At 45.2% G+C, this 16,473-nt stretch overlaps 1 protein-coding gene across 5 annotated transcripts in view; it reads right to left on the bottom strand.

Moving 5' to 3' along the window:
- Nucleotides 1–2,606: 2,606 nt before the first annotated feature.
- Nucleotides 2,607–16,473, bottom strand: part of specc1la (sperm antigen with calponin homology and coiled-coil domains 1-like a) — a 278,924-nt gene continuing 265,057 nt past the window's right edge. For all 5 annotated transcript variants that reach the window (XM_069933747.1, XM_069933749.1, XM_069933750.1 and 2 more), the window contains 2 exons: nucleotides 16,029–16,088; nucleotides 2,607–6,154 (listed from right to left, as the gene is read on the bottom strand). In XM_069933747.1, coding sequence (XP_069789848.1) covers nucleotides 6,065–6,154; nucleotides 16,029–16,088 — 150 coding nt within the window. In that variant the 3' untranslated portion in view covers nucleotides 2,607–6,064. The remainder of the gene's footprint in view (nucleotides 6,155–16,028; nucleotides 16,089–16,473) is intronic.

Genomic DNA, 16,473 nt, shown 5'->3' with positions numbered 1-16,473 from the left:
GAGTGATGATGTGCTAGATGGGGAGCGCGAAGGGAAATCTATCACTGTTCTGTCTGGGGGAGGGGGTTTGGTGGATGAGGGTAGAAGTGTGGAAATGGGGTGAATGTGAGTGAGGGCTTCATCAACCAGGGTCGGGGGGTAAGCCTCATTCCCTGGAGGACATTTTAAGTTCGGGGGGGGGGGGGAATGTGGGGTTTGCTCCATCTGAAGAACATGTGCAGCAGAGGCAGACCTCTGGAGGTAAATGGGGTTGGTGCACATAGGTGACATGTGCATGGTGGGCCCAAATGTCTGTTTCTGTGTTGTTTGACACTATGAATACGTGTGGGTAGAGGCAGATCTAAGTATTTGCTCACATTGCTGAGAATTCCCAATGCCACCCAACCAGGTGCCTCCCGGATTTGCTGAAAAATGACAGGACCAAATCCTGACATTTACCTGGACCACATTCCAGAGGAATCCACATCATGTCATATTTGGGATTCCTGCGACAAATCCCATAGTTCACCAGGAGCTGTAAACCCCTGGTGGGGTATAGGAGAGGGTCAGTGAGTGTGCCCTGTCCCACTCACTGATCCTCTCCTATACCCCAGCAAGAGTTGACAGCGCCCCAGCTGACAGTCTGGCTGAGGAAGATCTGTGGGTTGGTTGGGCTGACATTGATGCTGGTCAGGTAGGTGACCGACTGGTAGTTTTCCTTCCTGATAGGTTCACACGAAGTGTGGGAGAGTGGATTGCATTTTAAGGACCCTTTCCAAATTAGAAGTGTGGCAGGTGAGCTGAGCCCAGTACAGCTTGTAGTCTGCAGGGATTTCAAACACTCCTTGTACTCTGGACAACATCTACAGTCCTTAGGGTGGAGTTACGAGGAGAATAGGTACTTTTTTCTTAGCAGAGGCGAGACAGGTGGAACCTTTTCCCTGTGGCAGTGTCCAAGACCAGGGGACATAGGTTCAGGGCAAGAGATACAAGGATTTGATGAGATCTGAAGTAGAGAAGGTGGCTGGCCTGAAATGCCCTACCTGAGGAGATGGTGGAGGCAGAAACTCTCAGATTTGGGAAGCATCTAGGCAAGGAACAATTGTCTCCAAAAAGGTGATGACAGGGTCAGCAGGAACATGGTGGGCCAGCAGAAGGCCCTGTTTCTGACTTCTGATTCCTTGCAGGAAGGACCTTTTTGGGGAAAGGTTTGAGCACTGGGAGCTGGAGGGGCCTGACATCCTTGTGGGACAGTTCACTTGTACTGCTGGGCTTGGTGATTCAAGTGCTCGAGGCGGTTGAGGATCTCTGAGAGGAGCACACAAAATGATGATGTGCACAGAAAGGGGAGAGAGAAGGAAACCTCCCCACAGAAGAGGTGTGAAGTGGGAGGGCAGGGTTCCAAAGCTATCTCACTCAGAGGGTGGTTTGAACTTGTGTGGAGGTAGAGACCATGTTTCAGAGGTAATCTGGACAAGCACTGGAACTTGTCCACAGAAGGTTGGAAGTGCTGGCAAATATGCTGAGTATCAACAGGGACACGGCAGACGGAAGGACTCATTCTCAAGCTGTTCAAAAGCTTGACAATACTCAGCAGGTTGGGCAGCCTCTGAGGAGAAAAAAGTTAGTGTTTCAGATCATGAGCTTTTCATCAGAACTGGGAATGATTCAAAGGGAGGAAAGGTGGGGTGAGAAAGGAGGTGAAATTGAATGATAGTGGGATTAACAAACAAGAGTGGATTGGAGCAGGAATTGGGAGAAGGAGATAATTATTTAAATTTGTCAGGAGAAAAAGAACAAGGCTGATTCTAATAATTGGAAACATGGAGTTCAGCAGGAAGCCAGTAGGGCAGACTGTAGTCTGCCAGTGGTGAGATAGAGGGTTCTGCAGGTACTCAGCAGCCAGGACAATGAAACCCAAGTTTGCTTCAGGTCATGGCCGAAAGGGGAATGAGTAATTAGGTAAAACAGGGAAAGGTGTTTAAGGGTGAAGAGGGGGAGGAAGCTGTCAGAAGAGGGGGGATGGGAGGGGAAAAGGTGGGAAAGAGGGAGAAGGAGAGAGCAAGGGGAAGAGGGGTTTGGGAAAGCAGGGGAAAGGTTAGGGAGGGGGAGAAAAGGGTCAAAAGGACTGTCGAAGTGGAGGAGGTCCAAAATAAGAGACTGAGGAAGGGTAGTTGGAGGAAAAAGTAATTGGGGAGAGGGAATCGGGAGAATGATTGAGGGATTGAAGGAGAGGGGAAGGCAGAAGAGGGAGGGCAGGGGAGAGTAGGGGGAAAGTGAGTGAGGATGGAAATGGGAAAGAAGGGAGGGGATCGGGAGCAGATTTACCACCACTGTCTCACAGCTCCAGGTAAGTTCGATCTGTGTGGAGCTTCTGCGTTCTCCTGGTCTCTGTGGGGTTTACTTCAAGTGTCCTGGTTCTTCCCATGTCCCAAAGACACGCAGACTCGTTTGGTGATTGCCGTCAGTGAATTGATTGTTGGTTTGGTGAAAAAAAATTCAGAAACACTCAGTCTGCTTGAATGAAATGCATCAATTAATGAACTAAAGGGTTAATCTCCAAGAAGAGGGGAGCTTGTTGCTTCATTGGTCCTTCACAGTGAAATGGAGAATAAAGATAAAACAGCTTTACTTAATGCAAAGTGGATCTTTAATATGGACAATGTTACACTTCCAAGGTTAATGATAGTTGTTCAGCAAAAATGCCCAGGACGCAACCTGCACCACCTTGCATTGAAAGGCCAGAGTGGACACTGCCACTTCCCGCAGCTGACAGCGAACACACGCGAACAGAGGTACTTACCAAATATATCCAATCAAAATATGTGATCCTTATACTAAACAAAGGGTGCCTGGCACCCACTACTACTAACAATAAGATAAGTAATGCTCAAGGCCTAGTATACCAAGCAGAGCAGTAGAATGAAATATTTAAGAATATATAGCCTGTAATCCATCAGTGTACACGTTACAGAAAATAAAGAAAAAACTCAGATGCTGAGAATCTGAAATAAACAGAAAATGCAGGGAAAACTCAGCAGGTTACACAGCGCCTGTGGAGAAAGAAACAGAGTTTACTCTTTTAGGGCAGAGACCTTTCCTCTGAACTGAAATGTTAATCCTGGTTCTCTTCCCGCAGACACTGCCTGAAGTGTTGGAGTACTTTGGGCTTGCTTCTGAGTTTATTACAAGTCACTGCCGTGTGCCGAGAACAGCCATCACTGAGCACAAAACATTCAAAGAATGAAGACACAACAGAGCGGAGGAGCTGGAAGTATGAAGAATGGACATTCCTGGGAGTTCAGTCTTCATATCATGGTGTGTGTGTGTGTGTGTGTGTGTCACATAACAACACAGAGGATCCTATTGGTGTAACTGTAACAAGGGAGATGGCGTGGAGCATTAGGATCTTCCCATTGGAGAAGATGACTTATTGTAAGGAAGGAAATGTGATTGTCTAACAGATCATTGTCCTCTGCCTCAGAAAATAAACCACACTGTGAACTTTAACAGCATCTAGTGGAGCCAAGAGGTCTGGCCTGAAGAAAACTGTGTTTATATTAGAAGGCATCTCAGTCATCAACAAAAGTACTTACGAGGTAAATGCAAAAGGCAGTTATTGGTGCTACAGAGAGAAGACAGCAGGGAGCTTTGCAACAAGGATGTCAAACCGGCCTGACCAATACCCTCAATTATTTTCTATCTTTATTTTTTCAATTTTTAAACTTATCTTTCAATCCTAGTGCATACTGAAGAGATGTAAATAATGGCATGTGTCAGAAAGTGAAAACAGAACCTGGCTCTGTTAATTTTGATGAGAGCTGGAATTCGAATCCAGGGCACCCATTGTGACAGACTCTCGTCACACAGAGTGGGGGGGGGGGGGTTTGCCATGGCATCTTGGGTAGTATGGTGGAATTTCCTAGCAACCCCCATAAATAACTGCAGCAGTCTACTGAAAGTCCACTGGGGCAGCCTGGCAGAGGTTTCAAGGAGATGCACAGGGCCATCTGGGATACCGCTGCAGAACAGAGCGGTCTTGTTGAAGAGCCAAAGAATGTTTCACCAGTTACAGAGGACATGTATCTATCTGTTAATTTCATTAATCATCTGAGGACATTCATTGGAGATCCATCAGGAGACTGTATAAATTATACAGGCAATCTGGCAGAGATCTCAGGACGAATCACCTGTTGGACAGGACGGTCTGGGAGAGATCTGTCAGGACAACCTACCAGTAGGACAGGATAGTGTGGAAGAGAACCAGCAGGACATTCTGTCAGTTATAAGGGACAGATTACTGGAGATCCTTTAGGATTCTGCACCAGTTATACATTCAGATATTCCACCAGGACAATCAGATAGAAATCCATTAGGGTGTTCTCCGTCAGGTACATGTGGATTATTTATAGAATGATTCATATTCAAAGAGTCATAAAACCATTAAAACGTATAACAGCAGTCGGAAAAGGGATGTTTTCAGCCAAATACTTTCATTTGAATGGAGATTGAGAGCCAGCCTTTTCACCTTTGGAAACCAAATGTATTTTATGCATTTATATACCATCTAATCACTGCAACACCCTGCTAACAATCACCAAGAAAGCAGAGAAGAGAGAAAATTCTTTAAGTTTTACTCTTGTGCTGTATTATTTCTGAATTCCTTGACAAATTCCTACCTTTTATGGAGTTTGGTAAATGATGCTATTCAACATTGATTGAAATGCTTCTAGAACTGGTATAGAGTGGATTAGAAAAATATAATCCTTACAGCATGTATTAGAGACTCAAGCTCCTTCAACACAGTACTGTCAAACAACCCCAGGGCATCTATACCATGGCTTAAATGCAGAGTGAATTTACTGAACGTTGTTGGATGTGCCTTGGAGCTGATTTCAGAACAGCAGTATTCCTGCGTGGGAGTTTTTAAAAATCATTTCCTGCCAGAACACCATGTGATGACTGATTTAAATCCCAGGAATTAAGTGTTTTAATTTTACCCTATACGTACTAGGAGTTTTTTCTGACTTGCAAAAACAATGGAACCATTCAAATATCAAACTGTCATAAAGATTTACATTCTGCTTTTTAATATGGATGGTGTAGTTCACCTGTAGGACTGAAGTAGATGTGGAAAGTGACAGAAAGTGAAGATGATGTGTTAACAGGTATAGGTCAGACTGACGTGTTGTGTAATAATGATGTTAATCCTTAACCAAGTCACATAAAATTTGAGTGTGCGCTTTGACATGTTTGCAAGGGATAGAAGCTGTTTGTGATCTGAATTCTCGGTTTCTCTTAGGACAATTAAAAATATCATAAAAAGCAGAAATAAAAAATACTCTGGTTAATAATCTAAATAAGGACTGTTATGAATACACTTGCTTTTTGTTGAGGGAGAGAGACTTTGCTGTAATGGTCTGAGTTGGATTCCACCTCCTTTACCGAAAGGGAAAGAGTCATCGTTCAACCCTTGTAGCAGATGATCTTTTGGGAAACTTTCTATATAAACTGTGGACCACCTTTTTTAGGATTTGACAGAGACTGTGCACTGTCCTGAGCATTGGGCCGAAAACCACTGACCAGATGATTCATCTTGGCAAATTCAAAGTCAAAGTTGGAGATTTGACCATGAGCTCAAAGGTTTACAATGGAAGCAGGCATTGCTGAAGGCCACCTGGAACTTTCTGTGGTCAGAATCAACGGACACCTGTCCCTTCTCTGCCTTACTTTTCCACGTAACTTCATCATTCTTCGCAGAGCAGTGGACCAAGTATTTGGACATGAGGTGGAACAGATCCTTCATTTCTCTGCCAGTGGGAAGTGTACATTCGCTGTTCACCACTGAAAGCACGCTCCTGGAGTTAAAGCTGGAACTTGTACAGCAGTGAAATTCCTCAGTTGCACATCTCTTCATTGGACATATGACAGAACCGGGGAACATTCTTGCTTTCCAAAGTGATGCCATTTGCGGGAATGGGACAGTGTCTCTCAGCGTAGGTTGTGTAAGATGAAGAGCAGTATTAACACTTCTGCCCAAAGCCAACAGTTCCCTCCCTGTTTTCATTGGTTACAGGTGCAGGATTCACGTTTCAAAGTACTTGTATATAGCCGTCACATACTGCATCAAGCTCTGCCAGTCTGGCCGTTCTGTGCTCACCATCTCATTGATATCCTGCAGTGGGAAACAGCAGAATTGTATTATTAGGACTGATAATTTGCCTTGGGACTTTTTTATTGCTGACTCTCTTCAGTGGAGGACTTTAGATTGTTTTACATATTTATGAGAAAGCATGGTGTGATGAAAACCAACACAACAAAATCAATAAATGTACTATAAGTGACCCTGCTTTAGAGCTGTGTGGGTTACTGAAATCCTTTGCCAAAATTGTGAGATAGAACATAGAAATCTACAGCACTGTACAGGCCATTCGGCCCATGGTAATGTGCCGACCTAATTACCTACTCGAACAATTGCCTAGATTTTCCCTACTGCATAACCCTTCCATTTTCCTCAGTTCCATGTACATATTTAATCATATTTTAAAAGATCCTGTTGTACCAGCCTCCACCACTGTTGCCGGCACCATATTCCATACACCCACCTCTCTCTCTGTGAAAAACATACCTTTTACACCCCCCCCTCCCCCATGCACCTTAAAACTATGCCCCCTCGTGTAACCATTGCAGCCCTGGGAACAAGCCTCTGGCCATCCAAGGATCGATGCCTCTCAGGCCCCATCTCACCCTCCGTTGCTCTAAGGAGAAAAGGCCAAATCCACCCAACCTATCCGCATGAGGTGGGCTGTCCAATCCAGGCAGCCTCCTTGTAAATCTCCTCTGTCCCCTCTCTGTAGCGTCCACATCCTTCCTGTAGTGAGGAACTCAACACAACATTTCCAAGCGTAACAATATTTTCTCTCATGCAATTTCTTTGTTTTTAAATCTTAATTAAGTTTCAGATTAATAAAGATAAGAATGATACAAAGAGATGGGGATTGCATTAACAACAGTTAACCTAAGTAAACTTATCCTCCCAATCTCTTAAAAGGAATCAAATTTTATTACATAAATATTTCCCCAACTAAGAAACAAAACAAAAAAGAAAACAAAAGTTGGGTGACCTTGTGTCAGTGGTTAACCCATTATTTAGTGGTTAATTCCATTCCTCAACACTAAAAAAAAAGTTGGAAAGGATCAACTTACATCATGTGAAAATGTTGAATAAATGGCCTTCAAGTTTGTTCAAATTTAACCAAAGGGTCAATAGTTAGCACTTCTAATTTTTTCTAAGTTTAAACATGCTATAGTTTGGGAAATCCATTGAAACATAGTAGGTGGCTTAGGGTCTTTCCATTTGAGTAGAATGGATCTCCTGGCTATTAAAGTAACAAATACAATCACACTATAAGCTGAAGCAGGTGAGTGGCCAAGGTCTAAAACTGGTCGTCTAAAAAGTACAGTAAAAGTATGACGTTGTAGGTCAATGAGCAAAACTGCTGAAATAATATCAAAAAGATCTTTCTAAGATTTTCTTAGGGAAGAGCAGGACCAAAACATATGTGTCGGGAAAGCCACCTCAGAATGACATCTGTCACAGATAGGGTTTTGTAGGTATAGAATAGATTTAGGGAATAGTATGTCTCATGTCTTTTCAGCAGTTGCCTAATAAATTTAATTTGCCTAGATCACATGTTTTTCAGATATCTATAGATTACACTCCTGTTCGGCTCCGAATCATGGGTCCTCTACCGGCACCACCTACGGCTCCTAGAACGCTTCCACCAGCGTTGTCTCCGCTCCATCCTCAACATCCATTGGAGCGCTTACATCCCTAACGTCGAAGTACTCGAGATGGCAGAGGTCGACAGCATCGAGTCCACGCTGCTGAAGATCCAGCTGCTCTGGATGGGTCACGTCTCCAGAATGGAGGACCATCGCCTTCCCAAGATCGTGTTATATGGCGAGCTCTCCACTGGCCACCGTGACAGAGGTGCACCAAAGAAAAGGTACAAGGACTGCCTAAAGAAATCTCTTGGTGCCTGCCACATTGACCACCGCCAGTGGGCTGATATCGCCTCAAACCGTGCATCTTGGCGCCTCACAGTTTGGCGGGCAGCAACCTCCTTTGAAGAAGACCGCAGAGCCTACCTCACTGACAAAAGGCAAAGGAGGAAAAACCCAACACCCAACCCCAACCAACCAATTTTCCCCTGCAACCGCTGCAATCGTGTCTGCCTGTCCCGCATCGGACTTGTCAGCCACAAACGAGCCTGCAGCTGACGTGGACTTTTTACCCCCTCCATAAATCTTCGTCCGCGAAGCCAAGCCAAAGAAAAAAAGAGATTAGGAACTTATTAAATGTCACTTTTATCTTGTGACAGATTATGTTGTATTTTATACTGTATATAGATATGTTTCCCTGTGCCCGGACCGGGGCCGCTGCCTCCTCCTTTCTGCCCGGACCGGGGCCACCGCCTGCTTCACTCTGCCGAGGCCAGGGCCGCCTCCTCCCCCTCGCTTTTTACATTTTACACCCCAGTTACACAGCAGTAAGAAAGGGTGTGACTCGGTCAATCCCGTCAGAATCCAACTGGGTCCCTGATTAGAGAACCCAATTAAACTTACCTAGGCCATGTCCACAGGTGATTTGCGACCAGGTTTGGTCCGATATAGGAGGGGAGGCAGGCCCCTCCAGCCCGGGTAAGAAACCTGCATAGGAGAAGGCCACTCCGATATAAAACCTACAAACCAAGGACCTCGCTGCCACGTCCCGGCTTGCTCTGCCACGGCACACGAACCATGGGTGTAAAGGGTGGGGCCAGTACTGCGCACACTGCGCTCCACCTAAAAGCTCCTTTGCGCAGGCCCGAGGACATGTCCACGCTCACAAACTCAAGCTAGCATGCTGGAATATCAGAACCATGCTAGACAGGGCTTACAGCCACCAACCTGAATGTCGGTCTGCCCTCATCGCACATGAACTCCTCAGACTTGACATCGACATAGCCGCTCTCAGTGAAGTCCACCTTGCAGATGTAGGCAGCCTCCAAGAACGCGGCGCGGGCTACACACTCTACTGGTCTGGGAAGCCTATGGATGAACGACGCCTATCTGGTGTAGGCTTCATGGTCAAGAACTCCATTGCCTCCAAACTCGAAAATCTCCCGACAGGCCACTCGATCCAGATCATGTCCATGTGACACCCCCTTCAAAACAAGCGTCGCATCACCCTCATCAGTGTCTATGCTCCAACTCTCCAGGCGGAACCAGCAGAAAAGGACAAGTTCTACACTGATCTGCGCAACCTCATTCAACGCACCCCTACAGCCGACAAGGTTGTCATCCTTGGCAACTTCAACGCTCGCGTCGGCAAAGACTCAGAAACCTGGCCAGGAATCCTGGGCAAGCATGGTGTCGGCAAGTGCAACGACAACGGGCGCCTCCTGTTGGGGCTCTGCGCAGAACAGCGGCTTGTCATTACAAACACCCTTTTTCAGCAGAGGGACAGCCTGAAGACTATCTGGATGCATCCCCGATCCAAACACTGGCACCTCCTGGACTACGTCCTGGTGCGAGAAAGAGACAAACGAGATGTGCTCCACACCAGGGTCATGCCCAGTGTGAAATGACACACTGACCACCGGCTGGTTCGCTGCAAGCTCAACCTTCACTTCAAGCCAAAGTCCAGGAACAGTAAAACCCCCAGAAAAAGGTTCAATATTGGAAACTTGCAGTCAGACGAAGTGAGAGGAAACTTTCTGGCAAACCTCAAAGCAAAGCTCGAGGATGCAATCTGCCTTACGGACTCATCCCCTGAAACCCTCTGGGATCAGCTGAAGACTGCCATACTGCAATCCACTGAAGAGGTACTGGGCTTCTCCTCCAGGAAAAACAAGGACTGGTTCGAGGAAAATAACCAGGAAATCCAGGAGATGCTGGCAAAGAAGCGAGCTGCCTACCAGGCTCACCTTGCAAAGCCCTCCTGGCCAGAGAAGAAACGAGCCTTCTATCGCGCATGCAGCCATCTTCAGCGCAAACTCTGGGAGATCCAAAATGAGTGGTGGACTAGCCTCGCCAAACGAACCCAGCTCAGCGCGGACATTGGCGACTTCAGGGGTTTTTACGAGGCTCTAAAGGCTGTATACAGCCCCTCACCCCAAGTCCAAAGCCCGCTGCGCAGCTCAGATGGCAAAGTCCTCCTCATCGACAAGATCTCCATCCTCAACCGATGGTCAGAACACTTCCAATCTCTTTTCAGTGCCAACTGCTCAGTCCAAGAATCCGCCCTGCTCCAGCTCCCTCAACAGCCCTTAAGGCTAGAGCTGGATGAGGTCCTCACCCGGGAAGAGACATATAAGGCAATCGAACAACTGAAAAGTGGCAAAGCAGCAGGTATGGATGGAATCCCCCCCCAGAGGTCTGGAAGGCTGGCAGCAAAACTCTGCATGTCAAACTACATGAGTTTTTCAAGCTTTGTTGGGACCAAGGAAAGCTGCCTCAGGACCTTCGTGATGCCATCATCATCACCCTGTACAAAAACAAAGGCGAGAAATCAGACTGCTCAAACTACAGGGGAATCACGCTGCTCTCCATTGCAAGCAAAATCTTTGCTAGGATTCTCCTAAATAGAATAATACCTAGTGTCGCCAAAAATGTTCTCCCATAATCACAGTGCGGCTTTCGCGCAAACAGAGGAACGACTGACATGGTCTTTGCCCTCAGACAGCTCCAAGAAAAGTGCAGAGAACAAAACAAAGGACTCTACATCACCTTTGTTGACCTCACCAAAGCCTTCGACACCTTGAGTAGGAAAGGGCTTTGGCAAATACTAGAGCGCCTCGGATGCCCCCCAAAGTTTCTCAACATGGTTATCCAACTGCACGAAAACCAACAAGGTCGGTCAGATACAGCAATGAGCTCTCTGAACCCTTCTCCATTAACAATGGCGTGACGCCAGGCTGCGTTCTCGCACCAACCCTCTTTTCAATCTTCTTCAGCATGATGCTGAAACAAGCCATGAAAGACCTCAACAATGAAGACGCTGTTTACGTCCGGTACCGCACGGTTGGCAGTCTCTTCAATCTGAGGCGCCTGCAAGCTCACATCAAGACAAAATTGGAACTTGTCCGTGAACTACTCTTTGCAGATGATGCCGCTTTAGTTGCCCATTCAGAGCCAGCTCTTCAGCGCTTGACGTCCTGTTTTGCGGAAACTTCCAAAATGTTTGGCCTGGAAGTCAGCCTGAAGAAAACTGAGGTCCTCCATCAGCCAGCTCCCCACCAGGACTACCAGCCCCCCCACATCTCCATCGGGCACACAAAACTCAAAACGGTCAACCAGTTTACCTATCTCGGCTGCACCATTTCATCGGATGCAAGGATCGACAACAAAATAGACATCAGACTCGCCAAGGCAAATAGCGCCTTTAGAAGACGACACAAAAGAGTCTGGAAAAACAACCAACTAAAAAACCTCACAAAGATTAGCGTATAGAGCCGTTGTTATACCCACACTCCTGTTCGGCTCCGAATCATGGGTCTTCTACCGGCATCACCTACGACTCCTAGAACGCTTCCACCAGTGTTGTCTTCGCTCCATCCTCAACATTCATTGGAGCGACTTCATCTCCAACATCGAAGTACTCGAGATGGCAGAGGCCGACAGCATCAAATCCAAGCTGCTGAAGATCAAACTGCGCTGAGTAGGTCACGTCTCCAGAATGGAGGACCATCGCCTTCCCAAGATCGTGTTATATGGCGAGCTCCCCACTGGCCACCGAGACATAGGTGCACCAAAGAAGAGGTACAAGGACTGCCTAAAGAAAGCTCTTGGTGCCTGCCACATTGACCACCGCCAGTGGGCTGATTTCGCTTCAAACCGTGCATCTTGGCGCCTCACAGTTCGGCGGCCAGCAACCTCCTTTGAAGAAGACCGTAGAGCCCACCTCACTGTTAAAAGACAAAGGAGGAAAAACCCAACACCCAACCCCAACCAACCAATTTTCCCTTGCAACCGCTGCAACCGTGTCTGCCTGTCCCGCATCGGACTTGTCAGCCGCAAACGAGCCTGCAGCTGACGTGGACATTACCCCTGCATAAATCTTCGTCCGCGAAGCCAAGCCAAAGAAAGAAAGATATGTTTTAAAGGAGATCAATTGTGGCAGTTTTTTTTAGTGTAGATCACAAAAACACTTCAAAACAGATCTCATTTAAAATCCTGGAGCTCTGCTCAAGCCAGACATTCCGACTCTGAGTGCCTTTGCAAAAGCTTTGTGGAGTGCCCAAGGGACTTCACTAACAGATTGTTGTTTTGAAAAGCAACAGATGAAAGAACTCAGGATTAGGTTCAGAGCTGCATTCTGAGTGCAGCTTGCTGTTCCAAGAGGGTCATGTGGTTTTTCAAGCAGAGAGTGAAAGAACAGGCTTTTCTTAGAGAGAGAGAGAGAGAGAGAGAGAGAGAATTCAGTTCTAGAGTTCAGCAGCAAGCAGCCAGGACTGGCAAGTTTGTGGAAAAACCCATTTTGAAGACGGGTTGTGAGTTCTTAGTTCAGCCTGGTCTGGTCAAAGCCCTTGTGGACCATACAAGAGGAGAGGACTGGCTGTCTAATGTTTCACTTGAAATAAGTGAAACAAAAAAGAACTCTGTGGTGACCTGAAAGAAAGAAGTCATCTAGAAAACCCTGATGGGGCAAGCTTCTTCAGCAAGACACTGACGTGGCTGATTAAAAGGGATCAGTTTGTGTCCAGGAACAATAAATCTCTCTCTGAAGACAGACAAGAACCTTCCTGAGTGGTAACCATTTACCTTTCAAGCACCAAAGCTTGGTGAACTTCATAAGTTAAATTCTATGCACAGTATAAGAATTACCTGCAACCAGTGAACTTGGAGGATTGAGAAGTGAGATTGGACTGTGAATCAAAGAACTTTTCTAAATTTACACATACATTACATACACGTGTGCTTAGAATTAGAAGGGGGTTGTTAGGGTAAGTTAAGTTAATAGTGATAAGTTAGAGTTTGATCCTGTTTTCATGTTTAAAGATAATCAAAAGCAACTTTTGTTGAAGTAACCACTTGTCTTGGTGAATATCTATTGCTGCTAGGTTTAGGGGGCTTCTGGGCTTGTAACAATCTACTTTTCCAATACCACATTAGACTGAAGTTACCGATAAAATTTTATGTTTAAATCCTTTTTAGAAGAGTTTAAGAGTAACAATTTATAATTTGATCCTGAAAATATGTCTGGTGATTTCTGACAAAATTAAGAATGAATGGGAAAGAGAACTTCAGATCCCCTTTACCTACAGACATGTGAGAAAATTCTCCAATTAGTTAGCCCTTCTTCAATGTGTGCTTGACACTCAGCTTAAGGGCCCAAATGTCCAAGAACAAGCTAGCTTTTTGAATTGAATTTTTACGAGTTGCTTTAGCTGTTTACAGGAATTGCATAGCCATGATTTGGAAATCAGATACGGACTTAGGGATGGAGAGATGGCATGCTGAATTGTGTTCTTGTACTCCACTTGAGACAATAACATAATTTACATAATAAATACCAATTTTTTTTGAAAATATGGAGCCCATATTTACACTATGTTGGTTTGAAATTCTGAGGGACTCTCTGACCCCCAGCTCATTTATTAGTATTGAGATTTTATGTTTTCTTGACATTCTCTGGATTTTCTTTCAATTTATTTTATATATTTTGGTATATTCTGAGAGGGGAGGGTGGGGGGAGGGTGGTAGGAAGGGAAGGAGGGTTATTTTTATATATACACTCCACATATACAATTTTTGTAGTTTTATTGAATATGGATAATTGATGTGATTTAAAAATTCTTAAAATATTTAAAAAAAATGGATAACAATAACAAGGCACTACTTAAATGCAGGGAAGTGTCCTCTGGTGCCTGGGCCAATATTCCATAACTAGTGTTGTCAAGGATGGTGCAGGACACCCTGTATTTGAAAGAAAACCTAGCTGATGTATGAAGGGTGGGTGGTGTGTTGAGGAAGCAGGGAGTGTGCAGAGGAACAGGCTGGGGTAATAGCCAACGAAGTGGAAGATGGAATACAGCATAGGGAAGTGTAAGGTCAGGTACGATGGTACAAGGAATAAAGAAGTTCTTTTTTTCTAAATGGGAAGAAAAATTCATAAAGCAGAAGTCCAAAGGGACTTGGGAATTCTTGTGCAGGATTGTTTACGGGTTAACTTACAGATTGAATTAGTAGTAGGGAAGGCAAATGCAATGTTAGCATTCATTTTGAGAGGACTAGAATATAAAAGCAAAGTTGCAATGCTGAGGCATTGGTCAGACCACATTTGGAGCATTGTGAGCAGTTTTGAACCCCACATCTTAGGAAGGATGTGCTGGATTTGGAGAGAGTCTGCCAGAGGTTTACGAGAACGATCCTGAGGATAGGAGAGTTAACGTATGAAGAACATTTGATGGCTCTGGGCCTGCACTTGCTGGAGATTCAAAGGAAGACAGGGAATCTCATTGAAATGTAGCAAATGTTGAAAGGGTTGGATAGAGTGGATGTGGAGAAGATGTTTCCAGCAGTGGCAAAGTCTAGGACCTGAGGGCACAACCTAAGAATAGAAGGATGTCCCTTCAGAGCAGAGATAAGAAGTTTCTTCAACCAGCAGGTGGTGAATCTGTGGAATTTCATTGCTGTAGATGATTGTAGTGGCCAAGTGTAGTGGCCAAGTCATTGGGTAGTTTTAAAGCAGAAGAGAGGTTCTTGATCAATAAGGGTTACAGGAAGAAGGCAGAATGGGGTGAAAAGGAAAAATATTATTAGCCATGATTGAAGACTTGATGGGCTGAATGGCCTAATGCTGCTGCAAAGGCTTATGCCTTATTAACACATCATCTTGGTCAATGGGACAAGTTATAGAGGATAGAATTTAATTCTAGAAAGTGTGAGGTGTTGCACTTTGGTAAATCAACCCCAGGCAGGATGGGGTGGCAAGGTTACTGCAGTGGTTAGCACAAAGCTATTAAGATTCTTCCATGTCTACGTGGGTTTCCTCTGGTTTCCACCCACCTTTCAAAAATGTACATTGGGATATTTGGGCAGCATGGTCTCATGGGCCGGAATAAAGGATGTATACTGTAAATGGTCAAGCCCTGGGGTGTGTTGCAGAACAGAGAGACCTATAGATATCAGTGCACAGTTCCCTGAAACACAGATAGATATTGTGGAAGAAGGCATTTGGAATGCTTGCTTCCAGTGGGCAGTGTATTGAGTACAGTATTACATCTGTTCAGATGTTGGTGAGACCATGTTTGGAGCATTGTGTACAATTCTGATCACCGAGCTGCACGAAGAACATCATTAAAGTGGAATGCATACAAAAAAAGTAATCATAAGGATGTTACCGGGACTAGGGAGAGACCGGATAGGGTGGGATTATATGGTGGAGCATTGGAGATCGAGGAGCGTCCTTTTGGAGGAATAAACAATCATGAGGGGTTTAGATAAGGTGGATCTTTTCCCCAGTGTAGAGATGTCTAATAACTGGAGAGCATCATAAACTATGAGGGGTGAGGGGCAAGATTTAACATAGAGGGTGGTGCATACATGGAACGAGCTGCTAGAGGAAGCTGTGGAGAGGGATACAATTACAATATAATAAAAGACATCTGGACAGGTACATGGACAGGGAAATCTTTCAGGGATCTGGGTCAAACGGGCCTAGTTCAGATAGATCACTTGGTTTACGATACAAATTGGGCCAAAGGGCCTGATACTGTGTTGACTCTAAATTCACAACGGTGTAGAAACTCAACTCCTACTATAAGCTGCCCACCACACTTGGAGACTGGAGCTGTCCACAGTCACACACAGCCAAATTAATGTATGGACCAGAGCTACAAATCTGGACATGGAAACAAAAAGTATAACAAATTGCCTTTCCCACTCCTGGGAGCAACACAGCACATTAAAAGGAGAATGATTAAGATTGTTGAGAGGAAGTGCCTTGGATGATGTATTTAACAGCTGATCATTTAATTCATGTGTTTCATTTGAAAGCTTACCAAAGTAGACTTGATGCCAACACTCTCAGCTGCCTGGAAGGCAAGGGAAAAATTTCTTCGCTGCAAAACAAAGACATAGATTTGCTGTCACAAAACATTCAGTGGACAAGAACATTTTCTAACCTTCCTACTTTGGGTGTTATAATAAGGGGAGTTGCTTTAACACAAATTGATTCAGAACAGAACTGTTGCAACACAAAAAGTCCTATGGGTGACCTTACAGTCTTTACCCCTGCACTTTCTCCATGGCGCTACAAACTACTGTCTCTCAAGATATCCAATAACTTTTGAAGCCCCGGCACCCATTAAACTATTCCCTCACAAACCTTTCATTTGCCCATCATGGTCTTTCAGCCGACTACTTACACCTCTGGCAATCTTGCACTCATCAATCAAGTCTCCTCTCCTCTCCCAGCATTACCTCAGGGGGTCAACAGTATCCGTG

The sequence above is a fragment of the Narcine bancroftii genome, chromosome 4 (genome assembly GCF_036971445.1).
Source record: "Narcine bancroftii isolate sNarBan1 chromosome 4, sNarBan1.hap1, whole genome shotgun sequence".
NCBI lineage: Eukaryota > Metazoa > Chordata > Chondrichthyes > Torpediniformes > Narcinidae > Narcine > Narcine bancroftii.
The sequence above is the reverse complement of the archived record's forward strand: the minus strand, read 5'-3'. Positions and strand labels throughout refer to the sequence as shown.